Source organism: Neolamprologus brichardi, chromosome 17 (assembly GCF_056152115.1).
Source record: "Neolamprologus brichardi isolate AB-2024 chromosome 17, ASM5615211v1, whole genome shotgun sequence".
NCBI classification, from domain to species: Eukaryota; Metazoa; Chordata; class Actinopteri; order Cichliformes; family Cichlidae; genus Neolamprologus; species Neolamprologus brichardi.
This window is the reverse complement of record NC_142120.1, coordinates 23,477,605-23,499,669: the sequence shown is the minus strand read 5'-3', so window position 1 is coordinate 23,499,669 and position 22,065 is coordinate 23,477,605. Positions and strand designations below refer to the sequence as shown.

Genomic DNA, 22,065 nt, shown 5'->3' with positions numbered 1-22,065 from the left:
ATATGTGAAAAGTAGAAAATTAGAAGGTGATGCATTTGTACTGTACTCAGCATTTCACTCAGTGTTGCTGTGAATTGCCTTTTCGTTGCGCTGTTGGCAAATTTTCAATAAATCAATTCTGGCAACCATCCGACTTTCCTGCTGTCTAACAAAAATACTCGTTAATGTCATTAACAATAATATTTAACACTAAATTACACAGAAATACAATGTTTTTGCACATTTTGTGGCATGTGTAAATAAATGACATTATTAAGAGCTAGGCTACTTCCAGGCTTTTTTTAAAAAAGGACACATAAACCTGTAAACATAAGAACCATATGACACAGCTATAGCCGAACATTTTTTCCAGTTTCTAGATCAACAGCTAGTTAAATTAAAAGTGTTTTCAAATGTAAAATGAAATCAAATAAAATGAACCAACATTTTTTTGGCGTTTTCAAAAAACTTTATTACATTAGGTATTTTTTACAATATAACAATCTTCCAGGCATCTTCCTCTTATAGTTTAGGTGGTCCAGCAAGTTTCCATCCCTCCATCTTGCCCACTTTTGTAAAGAAAGCCAGTGTTCCAAGACCCAGGCACGCAGATGTACCAGTTATAGCACTGTGAGCTGGAGATACACACACACAGAGCACACAATATGATTTTAATTAGACAAACCAAATGCTACTGTAGAACTGCAGAGACATTTTCTCTGTTACTAAACAGAATCTAACAGTATGTATGATCTTGTCATTTTCTCCTGAAGGAAATTGTTTGTCCAACATGCACAAACATTTGACCACAAAGCACTTTATTAATTTGCATTAATAATGTCTTTGAAAAGCTGCTTAGAGATGGTGGTGACTCAAAGTGGAGCCAATGAGCATCATGAAGGGAATCAATAAGAGATATTGATATAAGAATCAGAATCGCTGAATTCTTATCAGTTCCCATCCCCACTGTGACTTTAAATGAAAAATGTTCAGAACAAATTTAATTAGCCATAACAAGCTGTCTACCATCATCACTCCAATTCCTAAACTTCTCATTAAGCAGCATTTCCTCAAGCGGAGAGCGGAGTTTACACCAAGAACTGGGACTTACTCTAAGATTTAAAGAAAGTATACAGAAAACATATTTTTAAATTCTTGTGAATTTTATATTTATATATTCTTCATACTGGCCAATAAGGGGTTTTTCTTTTGGCCACAATCCATTGTGCTATAAGAAATAGTGCAGAAGATCCACAGCCATGATTCTCAGCAATAAGTAACACAAAAAAGGACTTATGCAGACATAGTAAGTATGATCAAGTAAAATGTCATTTAGAATTACACTCCAGTGCAGTCCAAGTTCATCTTAGTTATACAGCTGATTATTATTGTGGCACATTAGCACAAATATGCTCTAAAGAGTGTGGTGTGTTAATTGCACATCACACTTTCTCTTTAAAAAGGACTAACCTTTTATTGTGTTACTGAAAAAAATTAAATAAAAATTTTGAATTCTTGTCTAGTCACATCTGTCAGGACTGATACTTACTTCGTGCTCCCAAAAAAATCCCTGAGGCGCAGCCGCCGATAAAATAATTCAGTGGGTCGTCTGGAGCTTCACGGGCCTGAGCACTGAGACATGTTGTCATTCCAAAGATGGCTCCCATGGCAGCTGAAACCAGGAAGACAATTTCCTCATTATTTCAGTCATCCTAAAAAGAATTATGGCATCCAAAGATCAGCAGCTAAAACAGCTAAACCCACTACAGGACTGAACATAGAAAATATATCCTTGTTGTGTACTGCAAACTAGAGCAGGGCGATATGACCAAAAATATCTATCACGATATACATTTGAAAATTTGCGATAACGATATAACTGACAATATAATTGACACTAGACAAAATACTTTACAACTCCACAACTTTATTAGTGCAAAAAAACATCAATGTATTTTCACTTAAACAAGCAGCTGTTTTTTTATGTGCATTAAAGTTTTATAAAAATTTAACAGTGGAAATGCAAATCCTTGCTGACAGTTTAACCAAAAGGCATTTCCAGTGGAAATTGGCCAACATATCCTCAGCATAACCATGTATAATATCCACAATATATAAAAGACACACACACACACACACACACACGGTAATATTATGTTGAAGCACAGTACGTATCACTCCACGAGGCTCCTGACTAAGATAGCCGTAATGCTGTACTAAAAACAACAGTTGTACTAAAACATTTCACAGATTTTCGAGTGTCGTATACCACAGAAAATCATTTCGAGGTCAGTAAACACAACCAGAATTCATACATAAGGCACACGGGATTATAAGGGGCACTGTCGATTGTCAGAAAAATCAAAGGATTGATTTTAAGTGTGCCGTATTTTCCAAAAAAACCCAAAAAACAAAACACGGTAATAACGACGGTCCGCTAGCATGCTCTACCAAAAATAGTGCTTTGTTGTGTATCTGATGGACGAAAGCTAAACCAGTTCCACACCACTGAAGTTGCAGCATTTTTACAAACCAATTCTGGTTCATCCGTTTCATTTAACGATCCGCTTTCGCCCTTCTCATTCTCCGTCACCGTGTTTTTTCCGCGATGTGGCAAAGGCACAGCGCATGCGCGTTTTACCCATATTCTATCGCGATATTTCATTTTCTTATCGTTGCCCAACATTACACCGGTATTACCATGAACGGTATGATATGGCCCAGCCCTACTGCAAACCTGAGACTGAATTTTTGACCATTACTCCAGAAGCGCATTTGTAAGGTCAGACAAGACCCGGCTCGCAGTTTCTGCTCTAATTCATCCCACAGCTTGTCAGGTTGAGTTGAGGACTTTGTCCAGGACAGTTAAGTGCTTCCATGCGAAAGTCGCTCATCCGTGTATTTATAAAACTTTGCTTTGCGCACTGGTGCACAACTGGAACAGAAAGGGACCATCCCCAAACTATTCCTACAAAGTTAGGAGCATGAAAACGCCCAAAATTCTTGTATGTTGAAGCATTAAGAGTTCCTTTCACTGGAACTAAGGCGCCAAGCCGAGCTCTAATGACTGAATGAATGAATCTAATGATTATTCTATCAGTTAACTGGATAAGAAACACTGGTGTTATTAAGAGCATTAATGAATATACTAAAAGAAGAAAAGTAAAACAGCTTTTTCAGAATGAACTGCTCTTTGGTTTATATTTTAGAAATTATTTTACATTGCATTGTTTTAAAATTTAACTGCACTAGAAACACTGTTTCTTTCACTTAACCTGAGCTCACCACCTCTCTAACGATGACTCCTCTTTGCTCCCCGTGGTGTGGGTATAAACACACTCCAGCTCCATGTTAAACTATGAGACCATCATCATCACTGCTGCTGTTGTTTAACAGTCTTTTTGCTGAAACTCTGGGGTGTGTGTGTATGCGCTCAATGTCAAACTTTTTAATATTTATATGGTGTTCCTAAATACGTTTGTATGCAGGTCTGTTTTCAGTCGAAAATGTGAGTCAAACAGTCGCGTTTACATCGTTTAACACGTCGGCTCGCTACAGAGCCGTGTATTAAATGAAGCATCGAAGCAAAGAATTTGTCTTATCAATGTTTTTATAATTGAATTACTCAAATTAGTCAATGAATCATTGCAGCCCTAATACCACCAACCGTTGACTGTCGACTATTTATCAGTGACCGGCATCCTATCACGGTACCACATTGGAATTCCCAGAGCTCCTGAGAGTGACCCATTCTTTCAAAAATGTTTGCAGAAGCACTCGGAATGCCAGAGTGATGGATGTTACACACCGTTGGCCATGGAAGTTATTGAAACACCTGAATTCAACTATTTGGGCGGGTGAATACTTTGAGCAATATAGTGCATTTTTACTTTGGCCAAAACTTTTATGATTTACAAACCTGTAAGAAAATGAATTCCCATCTTTACTGTGAGCCAACCTTTTAAGGCTGTGTTTTCAGATGGCATTTCTGCACTAGAAAAAGAATTTACTGTTGTAAATTCAATTAGTTAGTCAAAGAAGTGACGATATTGAGTGCAGTGGTGTTCAAAGAATTAAAAAACAAAAACACAAAAGTTGTGTTCGGAGGGTTTTTTGCGCTTAGAATTTTATTGCCATCAGGGCAGCGCTTCACACAATTATTTAAAGTATGGAATCATAGAAAATCACTGTGTACAGATAAAGAACCTTACTCGGTAATTGTTGATGATATTATTATTATTATTATTATCATTATCATAATTATTTCTATTATCATTATCACTACCTGTGAATTAGAGCTGGGCGATATATCGAGTTTTTAAAAAAAATATCGATATATTTTTATACGAGATATAAGATGTGACAATATCCTTTATACAGCGCTCAGCAATCTGTCAAAAAATGTTTTAGTACGACTTTGGTAAGCTACGGTGCTGCACCGGTTGATGGATTGTCAGAGCATTAGGCTATCGAGGAGCCTCGCGGAGTGATACGTACTGTGCTTCAACGTAATATTACCCTACTGTGTATAAGGACCATAAATGGCACCTGTTAAGAGACGTGGTTACGAAGAGGATTTCAAACTCAATGCTGTGAGTCACACAGTAGAAGTTGGGAACAGAGCAGCTGTGAAATCTGTCTTTGTTACTATGCTCAGCGTCTTTTAGTTTACATTTTGACTGCACAATTGTGAGCTTTTTGTTATGCACAAAAACAACATTGTTTTCTTTTATTTATGGAGCGTGATTATTTAATAAATGCTCATAATTTATTTTTGAGTAAATTTTATGTACATCTATGCTCTATGTTAATAAAAGTGCCTGTGTGACATCTGGGACACAGCTTTGACTAAGAACTCTCTTTTTGTTCTTACTTTATGGCTTTTAAAAAAAAAAAAAAAAAAAAAAAAAAAAATCGAGATATATATCTTATATTGCCGTCCAGGTAAAAAATATCGAGATATGAATTCTGGGTCATATCGCCCAGCCCTACTGTGAATCATTACAGAAGTGACTGCAATTCCTAATCTTCCCAGTACTAAAGAAACTGGAAAAATCTCAGTGCTTCTGACCTTAAGGAGTGGAGTTTTCAGACATGCAGATAGATTTAACATAAACCACATACACTGAAGTTCTTGTGGAGTTTTGAATGACAATAAATTTACCCATGGTAACTGTTGAGTTGGTAGCCCTCTGTAACGCTGCCACTGCAGAGTCAGGTTGGAACGCCACTATGTGATAAGCTGAACCAACCAGACCTGAAACACACAAACAAACAAATTAAGAAACTTTAGAAAAACAAAAAGAAGTCAGTTTTGCTGTAGGGCTGACAATCACAATCACTTTAGACCAGCTGGTATGAAGGAGTTTTTAATTGACAGCAACTTGTATTTATTTATAATCAGTTCATTCTGATCACTCCCAGTGAAAATATTCTGCTCCCGTCTTTTTCTTAGTGCTGCAGTCTCCAAACCATACATCATAGCAGGTCTCACTAAAGTCTTGTAAACTTTCCCTTTCACCTTTGTGAAATCCTTCTGTGACAAATGACCCCTGACTCTCATCTTTCCACCCTGTTGTACTGCGTGTTTTGCCGTTATCCTCTCTGTCACTTTCACCATAGAGGACCTCTTAGAGATTGGACGTTCCTCTGGGTATTTTTCCCTGGTTTTCATCTACCCTGACGACCTAACTGAAATTCTGGTTGGAGGTGCAGCAGCACGCCACTGCCCAAGATGCAGACGTGGCCAGTGCACTGCTTCGCTCATGGCCGCAACCTCGTCTCAGTCCCTTGTATTTCTACCTGTTGTTAAATTGCAACAAATAACATGTTTTATAAAGATATTTTAAGTGGCTAAAAAAGATTTATTAGAATATAGAACACGGTCATCAGATGTCTCAAGGAATTATCAGTATTATATTAGCAGAAGATGTTTGAACTGAAAAGGAAAAGAAAAGAAAAAGTGGATGATGAACGCCGACATCGGAAAGATGGACACTGCTGTATTTTGTTGTTGAGTTGGGTGTAAAGGTGATCTGCCTTTTACGTAAGGAGAAACTTGCTATTCTGAAGGAATATAATCTCAAGCGTCATTATGCGACCAAACATGGAGAGCATTATGGAAAGAACAAGGGAGAGGAGAAAATGAGCCAAACAGCTACAAAGAGGACTACTATCCCAGCAAGAACTTTTCCACAAAGCCAGTAAGGACACTGATGCTACCTTCAAAGCAGGTTATGTGATTAGTCAATTAATCGCTAAAGTGGGGAAGCCATTCAATGAAGAGAAAAAAAAAGTCTTCAACAACATTGCTGTCGCCAAATAATGTGGCAGAGCGGAATAATACATTATCAAGTAATATCTATGAACAAAGGTCGAAGTTTCACTGCCACTCTGTGGCGCTTGATTAAAGTACTGACAAAACTGACAATGCTCAGCAATTTTCATCAGAGGTGTTGATTATAAGTTTGAGGTGACAGAAGAAATGCTGAGTTTGTGTCCCATGTATGGCCCAACCAAAGCTAGAGATATATGTCAGCAGCTGCGCAGTGCGACTGAGCGGTTTGGTGTGGCATGAAACAGACAGAGCACTGTCCAGCTGTTTGCAGACCCCTTCTCAGCTGATGTGGAGCATGTCCCCAGCATGCTGCAAAATGAACTTACTGACTTGTGGTTCAACAGTGAACTGAAAACTAAGTTCTGAGAGGTACAGGGAAAAGCAGACCAGACTGCAAAGTTTCTGAGAGCTGCCTTCATCCTTGCAAGAGCTGTCCAGAGTTTTCAGTCATGTAATGACTCTTTTTGGAACTGTGTGAGAAACTGGTCTTGACAGTGAACTTTAATAAAAGCAAGTACAGTTCAAGGCTTGTTACTACGCAAACACTCCAGAGGGCTTCCAATGAGAGGACAGTGCCAGCAGTGGTCGCCAACTCATTGAAGTTTGAGACCTGTGAGTAAGATGGTTGCGAAACAGGTCATTTCTATATTTTATATGTAGCCCCTTCGTAAGTCACGTCGTCGAAAGCCTATTTACCAATATAAGCAAAAATATTACAAATACAAAACACAGAAACATCGGCAATCATTTTTTGGGAGATTACGACCTGGTTATTCCACCAAGCATGTGTGCGTCAATCTATTAGTTGAGCATGGCGCTACCGTCACGGTCGTTGGTTGTTCGTGTAGTCTAACAAAACAGTCACGTACAGACTTCATATTGACCGTGTCTGATTTTTGTATCGAGGAAACGCTATGGCGCCATGTTTATCTGTATAGTTTCATCGCCCATTACCATCTCAAGGTATTCTAGGTTGTAATTTAAAAATCTTACAGTACTGGTTTACGTGATTATCTGCTGAGCTGAAGCAAACGCACCGCTAACTAAATAATTCACTGAACGTTTGTATTTAAGGAAACCCAGGTCCATCCTTTAGCTAAAGCAAACATAGCCGTATGTAGCTTGCTAGGCAATCTTAATCTGCAAGTTCAAAAGCGTTAACTAACCCACCACACAGATGATCTGCTTTCACGACCCTGCACAACATGACTTGCAAGTAATTATGTCACCAACGATAGTTACCTAAAGCCGTGCCAAGTTTCGTAGCAATCCATGTTTTTTCCACACAGTCTGTACCTTCCGGTATGTCCCAGTACCCCATTTCGGACTTATCAAGGACACAAATCGAATTCTCGCGAGAATTGCTCGCGTGGTTTTTGGCGTCTGGCGAACCCACTGGTGCACTGTCGACACCTGCTGGAGAGTGAAGTAAGTACACGAGCACTAGCATATAACTAGATTGCAATGAATAGTTGTAATGTTTACGGAAGTATATTTTGCACTGAAATTATATAAAATAATCTTTAAAGAAATACACAGGATGCGCATATCAAATACATGACTAATTTACTCAACGCTTCATATACTCTCCAGTATATCAGGCCGCTGTGTTTTAGATGCTCTGCAAAGATCAGAATGCAGAAAAGATATGTTACATCTGAAAACATTTTAACAAAAATAATAAAAACACAGTTAACTAGACTAACTAACCAATAATCATCAGCAATTTTGAGCAAACCATCACCATCACTCATTAATTGACTTGTCAGCCTGCAATAGATATGACATGACATCACGGTCATTTTGTAACAGTGTGGCTATGACAGTGTTGTTCAAGTCAAAGAATCACTGTTGACAAAAATAATATATATTTTTAATATTTTTTATAATTGTATAATTTCCCAAGGGGATTTAGGAAGCTCTATTGAGCACAGTAGATAAGAATGTTGGTGTATTATTATGGCATACTGAGATGCTTAAAGCACCTGAGCCAAAAGTCAGAATGTCTCCAAAAATAAAAGACTATTTGTACTATTTTCCAACAGACAATAAAAGCAATGTAATATGATCCGAATTAGTAGAAGAAAGACGTACAGCTATTTAGTAAGTCTCTAAAGTTAGTTACAACTATGAATGGGCCTATAAATGATCGTCATTACTTAACTGCAAACAAATTTTGCTTTTCTCTTTTTGTTTGTTTTTTGTTTTATTTGTAAATTTACAGTTCATTATATTTATTCAATCAGTGTTATTGTTACAGTGTGTGCCTGTAGTCTAAACAAAGTAGAAACAAAAAAGTGCCTTTTGTGTATACTGCAACATTATGGTAGCAACAGTACAAACCTAGATCTACTGAGCAGCTCAGTTTATCATAAGTCTACCTTTGTTTGTTTCTACATGTTCAATAAAGATCTTAAAAAAACAATTCTTATTCGTCTTTTAAAATTTTTGGGTTGCCAAACAACAAATTATCTCACTAGCGCCACCATCTGGTACAGAATGCAGATCTAAACATTAAGTATTGCTACTTTCAAACCAAGAAGAATAAAAAAAATTCTCTCCTTCCAAAGAGTTATTCTAAATCGCATATAAATAATTTCATTGCATCATTAAATTTATCTAATATATCTGTACACCACACATGAAATTAAAACTCAACGTTAAACTTTGTTTAACTTTCTCAGGTTATGAGAAAACCTCAGAGGGAACATTTCCTGGAAGTCTCCTGAAGGTCACATTTCAGAGAATGTTCTAGGAGCATTCTATAAATGTAACCTTCAGAAAACTTTTAGTTCTTTGTTGCTTGAATGTTTCAACAAGTATAGTTTTGTAGTACCTTCATGGGACTTCCAGGTAATGTTCCCTGCTGGTCAGTTTTTGGAGAATGTTAAGAATACAAAAGTAATCAGAAGAATTCCAAGGTACATTCCCTGGAGGATATCTTAGCCTTCAGGGAACATTACTAGAACATTCTCCAAAATTGGATCTTCAAGGAATGCTCCCTAAATGTTCTGCAATAGTAATCGTAAACTCAACTCCAGGGGCAGTTGCTATATAGTGGGTTGCACATCTGCTTAAAAGTCAGCCCCACAAATGTGTCCGTCTCCATACATGTTTCTATTAAGACAAATGGACTGGGGGCATCTACGTACTGGTGTACATTTTTCTAAAATCCCAAGTGTATGTCGCTGGCCTGTGCATGATCTGTACGTCAGACAAATACTGTGTACTATATACCATTAAAGTACAGACAATGGTTTGAGTGGAGACTCTTTTTTTTTTCTTAACACTTTCTCTTAAGCTCTTTATACAACATACCTTTGCTTCTCTCTGCAGCTGACTGAAAAACTAACAACAGCCCACAGACAAGTTTTTTTCAACACTGCCTTTACCTGACAACTACTCTGCAAACTACCACAAACAGAGAATATAACATACAGTATAATAGGAAGGAAAAGTAGGAAGAACACAAGCTCACTGAAACTCAAGTTGTTCCTGATGAAAACCCCTACCCTTCTATTTTTAACCAAAGGGTATGAGTCTACATAACTTTTCAATTTACTTTATTGAAAATAAACGAGGAAACAGCAACATAAAACAACAAGATATATTTTTTTACTGCTCATAGCAACATGTCTGAAAACATACACGGACACATACCTTCTATGCTTCTTTCATGCAGTGGTAGCATAACAAAATTCTGCCTTTCACAGCAAAAATGCCCCTAGCATGGTCAGCAACTATATAAAATTCATCAGTAGCCATAGTCAAGGCCATTTTCTTTTATGTGATGGGTATGCCAAATCATGAAAGGACTCACTAAGATCCAAGAAGCCAATCAATGTCTGCTGTTTTGAAATGTCTGTTTCTGCCTTACAGACTAAAATACTGTCAAGTTCAGCAGTAATTCCAGAATCTCTGTTTCAAGGGGGATTAAAAACTGAACTGGTGTGGACATTACCCAAGTACAACTCAATAGCAATTCAGTTGGTGATCCCTGACGTTTTGCAGTATCACTTAAGAATAAACAAAAAACAAAACACAGACACATAACTTATTTTTTTATGGATACTGTATGAGTATGCTTTGCATTTGCATATAAAACTCTTATTTCTTCTTCCACAAGTGGCTATATTTGTCCACTTTGAAATCATCTTCATACTGGACTCCTTTCTGTTTTTGAGGCTTCTTCACTTCTCTTTTCTTCTGCCGTACTCGACGTTCCTCTTCTGACAGAGTAGACAGATTTACCGGCATCTTTCAAAACAGATGAATAAAATAAAATTAAAAACAACACATCAGCTCACATAAGCAAAATATTAAGTGACATGCTCACTAGCTTCTGCTATAGGACCTGAGCAATTTGTTATTTATTTTTATTATCTATTGAGTCTGCTTTCCTCTTATTAGCATGTGGAGGGCTGGGTTTGGGTTGTAACGAGTAGATTATTGGAAAAACTTTAACTGTAAAAAAAAAAAAAAAAAAAAAAAAATTAAAAAAAATACATACATTATTCATATATGCTCATTAAGTCATCTAACTGACAAATGACAGGGCTTAGAAAATAACAGTGATGATGTAATTTACATGATCTCTTCTTTTTTGCTTTGAGACTGCACATCTATAAGACTCATGACAAACAGCAAGCCAGGGGATCTCAGCGTCTGCAGTGTGGCCAATGTTTTATGAGAGTTATTCTTTTGATTCTTGTCTGATATTGACAACAACACAAGCTTAAAAAAATATTGTGAAGCTTTGTCATGTTTAAAAGCAACATTTTTTTTTTTTGACATTTTCATTATAACTCATTATCAAACATTCATCTAGGCACACATGCTCTCCACAGGATGTGGCAGATTAAGCATGCCATGTGAGAGAAACAGCCTAGAAATATGTAGGAACCCACTGTGGTAGGATAGCATGACACTGGCTAAATCAAGAACAGAAAGACTTATCTGGCTCCAGTCTGTAAGGTCCGTCAAAGCGGACTTGCTAAAGATTTACTTAGCTAGACGTCCGAATATTTTAATACAATTGCTACTGACTGATGGTTTGGATTACTGGCTTTAGAGATGGTACACTAACCATTATGATGCGTCTGGGTTCTTTGTATCTGATGCTGACTGTTGACCCATCAGGACGGACTAACATCACAGGATACATCCTCTCGTATCTCTGCCGACCACAGCATGCAACTGACGCTCTGTTAGAGTTAAGCTGAGGAATCTGAGTGTGGAGCAGCTTAGCCTGGGAGTGCCGATGTGAACGGGTGAACAAAGGCCAGACACAGCTGCCTATACTGAAAGACGAACACAACAAAATCAGTACAGACACATAAAAAAACATGCCACAGACGAATCCAATCTAAGCAACACTTTTCTCTTTTCCAAGTATAACGTTAACATTAGCCTCCTTGATTGAACGGAATTTGAAAATGACTCTTCGTCTGAACTAAGAGAGTTTAATGTTTAAAAAACAAAACCAACATAAGAAATAAATACTCTTAGAAAGCATATATTTGTAAACATTAATACAACAGTCTAACCTTGATAACGAACCACGTGAAGCACAAAGTTTGGTTATAAACATGTCGAGCATTGGAAAGGTTGCTAATTGTGACAGGAAACTCTTCAATAGAAGGTCGGACACAAGAGTTGATATAATAAAGGTCCCAGTGAAACAGTATATAGCCCAGAAACGTTCCGGGGTGAGGGGATTCTGATTTTCGTTTTGTCTTACGATTTGGTACGATGTTACGCATGCTTCCCAAATGAGTATTTTATACTTATTGACGTAACTAAAATGACATTAAAGTCAAACCTGGTGGTGGTGGCTTGGCTCCTTAAATCGCCGAGGTGTTCAGTCATCTTAGCGTACCAATCAGATTAGCATACATTTAATTAATAATTATTAAATGTACGCATTTAATAATTCGCACTCTAGAATAATTCTGCCTTGTGTGGAGCTGTCAATTCAGAATACAGACGACAAACGGTAAATGAATCATGTTTATTTAACGTAAGGACATACGGTTAGGATTACTGCTGGTGTGCAGCGTATTTTTGTCTAACAAAATATAGCAGTCAGTTTGTGCTGCATACATGCCGATCTGACAATGTATGTTGACTTGGCTGCAGTGGGGATTGAATAACATAAAATACGTCTTGTTCCTGAACGTCATTAAACAATTCAATCCACTTTTACATATGTAGCAGCAGCAGCAGCACCAACTCATTTGTACTCATCTTTATAGCTCAGTTACCCTGCGGAGGGCAGTAGTACACCTAGAAGCGTCTGTTATAGGACGAAGAAGATATCCCGTGATCTGTTAGGGAAGTACAGCTGAGGAGGTGTTTTGTCGAGTAGTTTTCATATGTTCGAGTAAAGATTTATTCGTTCATTACTTAACGCAAGCCTATTGCTTTATTATTTGTGTGTACGTGTTCTTCCTGACCAAACAGGTAAGATGAAGACATCGCTTTATCTCAGACAACTTTGTTATTTTCTTAGACTTCATTTGATGCATTTGATTCCTTGGAAGATGCGTTTGTCCTGTCTGATCTATATAAACTTGGCTTTGGTGCTCTATACTAAAAAAAAAACCCTCTCTATACTAACAGTGATAGTTGTATTAAACTTCCTTGTGGTACATCCCCTAGATCTTCTGAAATGTGGGGGAGGTTCCGTCAGTTCAGTTTATTTCTGCTGCACATCAGTAAAATCCAACTATTGAGAAGCAGAGCTAAGTGGGGCTCACCTCAAACACTCCACATGAAGACGGAGTGAATAGTTTTAGGACAGAGGTAAAGTTTTTGACTGTGGACTGTGACTGTCACCACTTATCAAGGGCAGGTATACTAAATCATGCAGCCTTAAGGCTGAGGGTAACACCATATAGCCAAAAGAGAAGAATTTTCAAGCAGGTTGGCAGCATATCAAGGAAGACAACTGTGAATTATTTTACTAAGCTATACTGGTATGAATCAGCTCAACAAGTTTAATTTAATACAGTATATTTGACCAAAACATTGTTTCGTAATGTTACACGTAGAATATATTGACATGGACATGCATTTAGGATGACCTGCTGGTCATCACTTTTGTCGGTGAAGCAATGAAATCAGTGGCAGGCACTACAGCTCCATTTCTAAACTTTCTATGGCACGTTTCGTGCTGAAATACACATCATTTACTTACCTGCCAACTGGAAAGAAATTATTCCAAACTGATTCATTGATAAACGTTGGTTTCCATCATGAGTGATCCGCTGCTCAGTGTCTTCTTTTTAAATCATGACTATCGATTTTAAATCAAATCAGTCACTCTGAGGATAAACGCAAACAAACAGCCCAGCTGTCTGATGTGATGAAAGGTGTGATGAATGATGAGGCACATTTATTTATTTAATACAATATAGTGAGGTAATGCAGCTGTATTATAATTATTTGCAGTTAGCTTAATTTGGATTGTTCTCTGAAGATAATATTGACACCTATATGCATTTTCATGACGTGGGAATAGCAGTCTTCTTTTTTTTGTGAGGTCAAATAAACTATGATATAGCCTGCTCACAGAAATTGACAAATCTGCAGATGCAACATCTGGAACATGGAGAGTGAAATATGTAAACAAATCTAACTAGTTAACATGAAATCCAGGTAACCCGGGTAACTGATTAATCTTATTAAAACATGAAACAAAAACAGGCCCTTTGTACTTTCACCTGTGTTTGGCTTTGAATAACAGACATTAAATGATCTACAGCCTATATTGTCTTTTCAGTAATAGTTTTTACTAGGGCTGGGCGATATGAGGATATATCGCGATACACAATATATATCATGATATGTTTAAATAGCCTCCAAAAAAATTGTTATTTTCAACCCTATAGTGCCTAAAATTGCCCTGGTATACTCATTCAAATCGACCATTTTTTTCAACTTTGAATACAACAAGTCTGAATGAATTGAAATGTTTAACCATTTGTTAACCATCAGTTGCACACAGAGGTTTTTCCACAAATGACAATACTGTCACATTAAGTCTCTTTCTGTGGTCAACACTAGACCTTTAACAAACAAACGATCACGGCAACAAAAAGGACATCAAACAAGAATTGATGAGACAAAATAAAACAACTGAAATTAAGCTGGTTTATTTATTCATCAAACATGGAAAAAATTGCGATAGATCACGTACATGCAGTATAAAGCCCACCCCTAATTTTTACCTGAAGTATCTGTTTCATCCTCTTATCTTACACTATGATTATGATTGCATTGGATAGCTCTGATTTCCAATGCCTTCTGGCCGCTTTCTTTTCTTTAGGTTTTCATAATTTTACAGCAATGACAGGCCAAGGTTTGGGAAAGAGATGCCTACCTGCTCAGCTGCTGGTGTTCTGGATGTTGACCAACATGTCTGGTGATGAACTGTTATGATTAAATGAATCCGTTTCACTTCAGAATATTACATAAAATGTGGAATTAACACTAACGCTGCCCTCCAACACTCTGCTTGTACTTCAGAATCCAGATTGAGTTTGTTTGCTCCTCAGGCTGTTACACTTGAGGAATACTCTAAAGATGCCGTCGTTATTACTTCCAGGTAATACTTAGTATTTTAGATAAGCCATATTACCAGTGTAGATATATAAGTGTACTTTCTGTGTTTAATAATAGAAAGCCTGTTAAAATTGCAATAAAACGATTCTGTATACAGTACCAGTGTTTTCAGCATGTAATACATTTACAGTTATATTCTGGGAAACCTTTTTGGATTCTGGGTTAATTGAAATAATTGTAGTTATCATTTGTACTACACATTGAATTATTTGCAAGACATGTATAGCTACATCATAGTTTCAAAGGATACACAACTTCATCTCACAGTCATCAGCAACCTTTCTGTTTTTTCTTTTCTAAATCCATTGTTAACTACATTACATAGCAGATAGAACCAAAGAGAAGCGATATTATACCCATATGAATTAAGATGTGTTACTACTGGCATTTAATATAGACTTTGTTATTGCAAGCGTTAACATTTGTATTGTTCCCTTTGGTGTTTCGTGTCTTTGTGCAGTTCCCCTCTCAACCAGTCAGCTGTGATTCACCTAAATGTAACATACAGCTCCAAGATAAACTACTCGTCTATAATCACAGTGCCTGAGGAGGTAAGAAACCAAACATGAAAAAAGGATGCTGCATATGAGGCAACAAAACATGGGCTTAACAAAACATTTCAAACTAGGATACTTTTGAGGAAGTCAGGATGGATGTTTGTTTTTTTTTAATAACTTTGTAATATCATAATATGGACACAACAACACCTCTGATTACAGTAGTTAAAGAATGATTGGGTATAAAAAGAGCCTCTCAGAGGTTGATGGAGTACATAACTATTATCATAGGCCAGTTCCTCCTGTGCATTTCCAGCTACTCTTTTGCTGCTGTTCTTTGACTTTATAAGACAAAATCAGACCTGGGTTATCTAAGTTTGATGAAACTAAATTATTATTTTTTATCAAAATGTATTTGTGACAGTAGGCAGAGACCAAAATCTATGTGAGTTTTTTGTTTAGGTCATGATGCCAGTACAAGCTACCGCTGTCAGTTTTAATGTGACAGCCCATGATGTTGGTCAGGTGACCACATATCTGGTTACCAACAGCACAGAGCTCAACAGGTGGGTATCAGTCCAGCGCGAAGAAAATAATTTCCTTCACTGAATGCAATAATTGAATATCTTAAAGTGATCACTGTTTTCTTCAAATTTGGTGTCCAAATCTTATAAACAGAGTCTTGGTGCCAGTGAATCTCCTGTTAAGTTTTTAATCCTCTCCAGACTGTACAAGCTATTACAAAACATTGGTTGAAGCAGCAGAGCACAAACACACTGAAATGTGGTTTCTTTGTCCCTTTTTGTCACGCAAAACGTCTGGATCTCAAAATGGTTATAAGCTAATGGTTGAAAAGATAGAAAGTTGTTAATTCTGCACTACTCAGAGCTAATGATGCTCACGATGAGATGGAATTTTCCTGTTTTTATTGTAAAGCACTTTGGTGTACTGCTGGTGCTATACAAATAAAGTTGTATTGTATTGTATGGATGGAGGGATCCACCAGAGGCCGGCTGATGTCTGCTGTCAGTTTATTTTTTAACTGATTAACTGTCCAGTTTCTTTGTGTCCATAAGCTATATCTTTTTTTCCAGTATGCCTGTCAGGATCCGCTTCATAGTTGTCCATAGCAATGTCCTGTCCATAATTAGTGAAGTCATTGGTTGGATTTACTTTCTGGCCTGGTCAGTGTCTTTTTATCCACAAGCCTTCGAAAACTGGAGGAGAAAAAGGTAGTTTTTAAACATTTTTATCTGTCCTTATATATTTCTTTCTTATTATTGTTATTATTTTGTAGTTAGACTGACATCTGTCTAAATGGTTTTATGTGTGATTCCCCCCCCCCCCCCCCCATCTTTTTTGTTTGTAATAGTTTTGCATTCGGCTAAAGTAAATCACTACTGGTAGTATGAGGCGATACATCAATACATAAATCAGTGCCACTGCCAGAAGGTTTGTTGTGTCTCCCAGTACAGTTTCAAGAGCATAGAGATTTAAAGAGACAAGCAGCTACTGCACCACAGCAACCTCCCTGAACATGATCCTCCCTGATTGTACTACTAGAAGACAACATTGCAGAAATTGAGGATAGCTGTAAGTACCTTGGAAGGCAAATGAGAACCAGGAAGAGTCCACATGGAAAAGCTGCAACTACCTGCAGAGAATACGTCACGGCCAGAGGAGTAAACTGAATGGAAAGAACAAGAACCAGGCAATCGACACCTACAGCCAACCTAGTTGTCAGAGCTGGCCAAAGGAAGAAATAGAAGCCCCTGACTTCAAGACAGGAAAGCTTTTTACCATGCATGAAGGGTTTCACCCCAAGTCCAGCACCCTGAGACTGTCGGCTAAGCAGAAGGAAGGAAAGAGGACTAGTGAGTGTCAGAACTGCTATTCAGGATAAAACAGCAAAGGGCCATGAGTGCATCAGAAAGATGGCCACAAGTGATCGTGTGCTTGTTAAATACCTCAGGCAGCAGAAACCTGAAAAAGGACCCGAGCAAGAAGAGGAACCAAGAAGAGGAATCATCGTGGAAGGACAGGGCACTGCACAGCATGTACTGTTGGCAGGCAGAAGAAGTCTAAAAATCTAAAAATCCTACCAGTGGCTGGACAAAGCTGGACTGAAAGACAGCACAGAGGCACTGATCATGGCAGCACAGGGTCAAGGTCTAGGCACAATATCAGTAGAGGCAAAGGCCTACAACACCAGGCAAGATCAAGAAAAGATCTAACACAGGGCGGAGGGGAGGGAGAATCTAGAAAATGAATGACATTGATTGCCCTGACTCTTTCTCTCCAGTCTCTTGTGTTTTGGGTTTAATGTGGTGTGAAATTCATAGAATGATTAAAAAAATGAAAGTTACTCAAAATTAAAACTAACATGTTTGTCTTCAGTGTTGTAGGTCTGAACTTTGACTTCCTGGCTCTCAACCTGACGGGTTTCATTGCTTACAGCGTCTTCAATATAGGACTGTTCTGGATACCGTATATAAAGGTAACTCTATCCGCTGAATGGACACTCCATTGTTTATACACATGAAGAATAGGATACCAGCCAGTACCAGTGAGTCTAGAGAAACCTTTGAAAGTTAAATGCTTAATTAGATTTATAACTGTATTTCACATACTGTCTCCTTGAGAACAACTCTACGATCTTTTCACTCAACTGTCTGTGAATTTGAACAAATTCCATCCATTTGTGGCATTTCCTGATGATCAGTTGATGTTTTTCATGACTACACTGGACGATCCACCTAGTGGCTGTTGCCTTTGTATAGAATAACTTTAGGTTTTGCATAATACATACTTTTTGTTAAGCTACTGTGTGCTCCTCCTGTAGGAGGAGTTTCTGAAGAGGAACCCTAATGGAATCAACCCTGTGGATGCTAATGATGTTTTCTTCAGTCTCCATGCTGTCCTGCTGTGTTTGGTCTACGTCAGCCAGGCTACTGTGTATGAGGTATGTGTATGTCATTTCATATAGTTAAAGACTTTCTGCTTTAAGACACTTAAAGCAGAGGAGCAGAATAATTTAATGTAATGACTTTATTGTTAAGACTGGTGAATACGACATGACTCTCAAAATCACTTTTATCACAGAGTCAGTTTGTTTGGCAGGATGTCTCAGACTCAGGACGGGTGTATAATGCTGTGTGCCATTTTTCTTACAGAGGGGTGGACAGAGAGTCTCTCGGACGGCCTTGGTTTTATTGCTGATTGGCTGGATGTTTGCTTTGATCAGCTTATTTGTTGCTGTAGCCAAAGCAATCACCTGGCTGGACTACCTTTACTATTTCTCTTACATTAAACTAGCAGTGACTCTTATCAAATATGTACCACAGGTAAGACTCAGACACAAACTGGACTTGCGCATTAAATAATGTATACTAGACTGAAACCATATTAAAAAAAAAATCTTGTGTTGTTGGATGTTCCATCGATTTAATGTGTTTTGATGCCCACCATCACTGCCCACCAGTGGTGCATCTGTCTACATTTCTTTTTCAGCAACAGTGCCATATGTTCCAGAGATTTATTACAGTAAACACATTTTAGAAATACAATGTTCACATCTGACCTGATTAATACACTGCTAAAAAAACACTTTTTAATTAGAGTGTGTCATTAAGTTGGGATATTGATCTTGGTCAGTTAATTAGGAGGGGGTTATTAAAGAGTTTTAGCTGCTTTGATGTTAATGAAATTAACTATAGGTGCACTAGAGGGGCACCTCCTCTCCTCTCTGATGATTTTCGAGCAGTGTACAAGTCTTAAATGTTCTATGCCATATTTATTTTTATCAGCAGTGAATACAGTTGATGGCTTTCCTGTGTTTCCAGGCATACATGAACTACAAAAGACAGAGTACTGAAGGGTGGAGCATTGGCAATGTGTTACTGGACTTCACTGGTGGATTCTTCAGCATTCTCCAGATGATTCTGCAGTCTTATAACAATGGTAATTACAGTAGTTTGCTTACTGTACATACAAAAATATTTAATGAAACCTATGGAATAAGCAGGATTTCTGTAGTGACTGAAAGAAAGGAAATGTTGACATGAAAAGTACAACTGTGTTTACTGTGCTTATTTTACCCCTCAGCTGTACGAAGCTGATGGGTTATTGTTGTCACCTCGCCCTGTGGGCGGCATGGAGACGTGATAACTTAAGAAGAATTAGGATTTTTAAATGGATAAAATAGGTGCATCTACTTTACTACCTGTACTGTTGATTTGCACTGGAGCATTTTGACTGTATCTCGTATTAATTTTGATCCTCAGATGAGTGGAAGCTGGTGTTTGGTGATCCTACAAAGTTTGGTCTGGGTCTGTTCTCCATTGTGTTTGACATCCTTTTCATCACTCAGCACTATGTTCTCTACAGACGATCGTCACAGTATGAACCACTCGTGAACCAACAAGGAGACTGATACTTGCTGGAGTGACCCAAAGAAGCACATTTATGTACAGCTTTAAAGAGAACTTATGGTTGTTGTTTGACTTTCATTGTGAAAAGAATCTGGCCAGTTTCTTCAAAGCAGGGATTTACATGTCTCATTAACACCAACTCACGTATGAATATTAAGAAAAGGGAAGACAAATTAAGTGAAAAAGCAACTGTAACACTAACTGTTTGACAAAAATGTTATTATCCATGTCATTCGTAATTAAGGTGGTAAACCTGTTATAAACCAGGTTACCATAGCGAGTCGGTTTCTCTTCAACTTTCACTTCTAATCATTTTCTGACAACTACTGTCTTGAATCAAGACTTTACTGCAAATGAAACTGTGATAACTAAGCAATTTGCTGTAACACAGACAAGAGATCTTTAGGTGTGATAAGTTACTAATGAGGATTAATAAAGTGCTATTTCATTGTACTCTTTGTCTTGTAAGCTGGCATGGAAGTCTTGTTGTTTCAGTGTACTCCAGATTATGTGCTACAAACTCTCTTCGATAAATTACGCAAATAACCACCACATGTGAATATTTGATTCTTAATGCAGAGTGCTGCAGTCCAAAATTGCCAGAAAAAAAACCCCCAGTTGCCATGACCTTGATATTCCTTTACAGTATCATTAGACTTTTATTTTCTATTTACAACCAATTTGTTATATATAAATAAATTACATAATTTCCAGAAAAGATTTCAATTCAAGTGCATACAAGAGCTAAATGACAATATGTTGAGGTTAAACACAGTTTGACTCACTGGTCCAGAAACAAAATACAACGTGTGCATAATGAAATTGTAGACTGTTAGAGAATGGGCAGCAAATGCGGTTCAGTCGTCAGTGTCCATTTTGCCTTTGAAAGGACTGCAGACTGAATAAAAAGATGTACAATTCAGGATGTAAACAGCTCTTCTTACAGTATTGCAAAAACTGACGGAACAAATGCTCAGTCTATCCAGGAATTTAATGTCAATGGTCCTTGAATGGAGTTAAAACACACAGCACGGTCTAGAAGTGCCTGAAGACCATCGGGCTCGTTTTAGGCATTGCTGATGACTATAAGAGCAGGAGTAGCCGTCTGCTGACTTGTCTCACACATGATGCTCTGCTCAGATGGCTTGGCAAACACTCTGGGAGTGTTGAGATTGTAGACTCCCGCCTGAAGGAAACAGGCTTGCAGTGTTAGACACAGTACCTCCTTGGGCTTTAGCTGCAGCTTGTACTGGGACTGACCCACCCAAGCAAATGAGCTGTGGACCTCCAGGGACTCTGGGCTGGAAGAGACAAATAGAAGTTTTATGTTAAAAAAACAAGTACTTTTGAAAAAGAATGCTATATTTAAGAGGTCACAACTTATCACCTGATATTAGAAAAATGTGTTATTTTGACCTCATGTTAGAAACCATCTTCACAATCTGCCTCAAGTATCTGTGGTTATTGTTGGATCAACTAACCAAAGAAATGCTTGCTCTTTGACTCAATTTATTCACACAGTTCAATGGAGTCTTGATGGTCTACTTTTTCAGTTATTGAGGCCTGTGTACTGTTGGGAACACTAAGCTTTATATCCTGGTCCTAATGTATGTATCACTGCAATTTAATTGAGATGCTCTATAGAGAGTTGACTTCCTTCAGTTGTCTACTAGTGGATACTCAACCAGGATGCATCACAGGATAATTAGGAGCTACAACAAAGGGTTTGAATACTTCTGTGGCTCAGATTTTCTACCATTTTTCCCATGGTCATTCTGAGTTCAATCTAAACTTGAGCTAAATTTTAATTATAAAAAAATATATCTTGAAGTAATATGAAAAATAAACACTTTCTCAAGCCACTGTATGTATCAGCTGCATTTTATACTGAAAAAGAGCAAAATGACCAAAGACATAATCGCTCTACAGTATTCTGTAACTTTAAGGGACTTTTGTATTAAAAAAGAAATCACCTTGATTTTGTCATTATTATGGCCATTTATTGCATATACAGATACCAGACTGCAAAAAAATGAGTTGTGGATGTGAAAACATGAGTTTTTACAACTCCCTCAGTCTCTCTTGGTTGCTGCTACATACACTACATGCGCCCACACTTAGTGGCTTCAACATCTATAAGCCACTTTGTACATTTAACAGTTTAGACATGTATTGTATGTATACATCTCTAAGCATT

The 22,065-nt window shown here is 37.7% G+C and overlaps 4 protein-coding genes across 5 annotated transcripts in view; 1 reads left to right on the top strand and 3 right to left on the bottom strand.

The window, feature by feature from the left end:
• Positions 1 to 425: 425 nt before the first annotated feature.
• ndufa11 (NADH:ubiquinone oxidoreductase subunit A11) lies at positions 426 to 7,680 on the bottom strand. Its single transcript, XM_006781101.3, has 4 exons — positions 7,559 to 7,680; positions 5,144 to 5,236; positions 1,529 to 1,651; positions 426 to 614 (listed from the first exon to the last, which is right to left on the bottom strand). The coding sequence occupies exons 1-4, from the start codon at positions 7,635 to 7,637 to the stop codon at positions 502 to 504; spliced, it is 408 nt and encodes a 135-aa protein (XP_006781164.2). The 5' UTR covers positions 7,638 to 7,680; the 3' UTR covers positions 426 to 501.
• Positions 7,681 to 9,909: 2,229 nt separating this feature from the next.
• On the bottom strand, positions 9,910 to 11,970 carry mrpl55 (mitochondrial ribosomal protein L55). The gene is made up of 3 exons (XM_006781100.3): positions 11,863 to 11,970; positions 11,403 to 11,616; positions 9,910 to 10,573 (listed from the first exon to the last, which is right to left on the bottom strand). Exons 1-3 carry the CDS (start codon positions 11,913 to 11,915, stop codon positions 10,424 to 10,426), a joined length of 417 nt encoding a protein of 138 aa, XP_006781163.2. The 5' UTR covers positions 11,916 to 11,970; the 3' UTR covers positions 9,910 to 10,423.
• Positions 11,971 to 12,631: 661 nt separating this feature from the next.
• On the top strand, positions 12,632 to 21,842 carry ctns (cystinosin, lysosomal cystine transporter). The gene is made up of 11 exons (XM_006781098.3): positions 12,632 to 12,778; positions 14,646 to 14,741; positions 14,846 to 14,924; positions 15,402 to 15,492; positions 15,901 to 16,004; positions 16,533 to 16,670; positions 17,836 to 17,935; positions 18,281 to 18,400; positions 18,612 to 18,782; positions 19,281 to 19,398; positions 19,722 to 21,842. Exons 2-11 carry the CDS (start codon positions 14,666 to 14,668, stop codon positions 19,868 to 19,870), a joined length of 1,146 nt encoding a protein of 381 aa, XP_006781161.2. The 5' UTR covers positions 12,632 to 12,778; positions 14,646 to 14,665; the 3' UTR covers positions 19,871 to 21,842.
• trappc8 (trafficking protein particle complex subunit 8) overlaps positions 20,449 to 22,065 on the bottom strand; it is a 31,743-nt gene continuing 30,126 nt past the window's right edge. For both annotated transcript variants that reach the window (XM_087830790.1, XM_087830791.1), the window contains one exon: positions 20,449 to 21,169. In XM_087830790.1, coding sequence (XP_087686916.1) covers positions 20,935 to 21,169 — 235 coding nt within the window. In that variant the 3' untranslated portion in view covers positions 20,449 to 20,934. The remainder of the gene's footprint in view (positions 21,170 to 22,065) is intronic.

What these genes read in the sequence shown, in the direction of transcription:
- ndufa11 (XM_006781101.3), bottom strand. Translation starts at nt 7,637, where the DNA reads ATGGGGTACTGGGACATACCGGAAGGTACAGACTGTGTGGAAAAAACA. An exon ending in CAACTCAACAGTTACCATGG is followed by an intron (nt 1,652 to 5,143) that starts GTAAATTTATTG and finishes TCCTGGTTTCAG; the next exon opens with CTGCCATGGGAGCCATCTTT. An exon ending in GATTTTTTTGGGAGCACGAA is followed by an intron (nt 615 to 1,528) that starts GTAAGTATCAGT and finishes GTGTATCTCCAG; the next exon opens with CTCACAGTGCTATAACTGGT.
- mrpl55 (XM_006781100.3), bottom strand. Translation starts at nt 11,915, where the DNA reads ATGCTCGACATGTTTATAACCAAACTTTGTGCTTCACGTGGTTCGTTA. An exon ending in TCACGTGGTTCGTTATCAAG is followed by an intron (nt 11,617 to 11,862) that starts GTTAGACTGTTG and finishes TTCGTCTTTCAG; the next exon opens with TATAGGCAGCTGTGTCTGGC. An exon ending in AACCCAGACGCATCATAATG is followed by an intron (nt 10,574 to 11,402) that starts GTTAGTGTACCA and finishes CTGTTTTGAAAG; the next exon opens with ATGCCGGTAAATCTGTCTAC.
- ctns (XM_006781098.3), top strand. Translation starts at nt 14,666, where the DNA reads ATGACAGGCCAAGGTTTGGGAAAGAGATGCCTACCTGCTCAGCTGCTG. An exon ending in GAAAACTGGAGGAGAAAAAG is followed by an intron (nt 16,671 to 17,835) that starts GTAGTTTTTAAA and finishes GTTTGTCTTCAG; the next exon opens with TGTTGTAGGTCTGAACTTTG. An exon ending in TTATCAAATATGTACCACAG is followed by an intron (nt 18,783 to 19,280) that starts GTAAGACTCAGA and finishes CTGTGTTTCCAG; the next exon opens with GCATACATGAACTACAAAAG.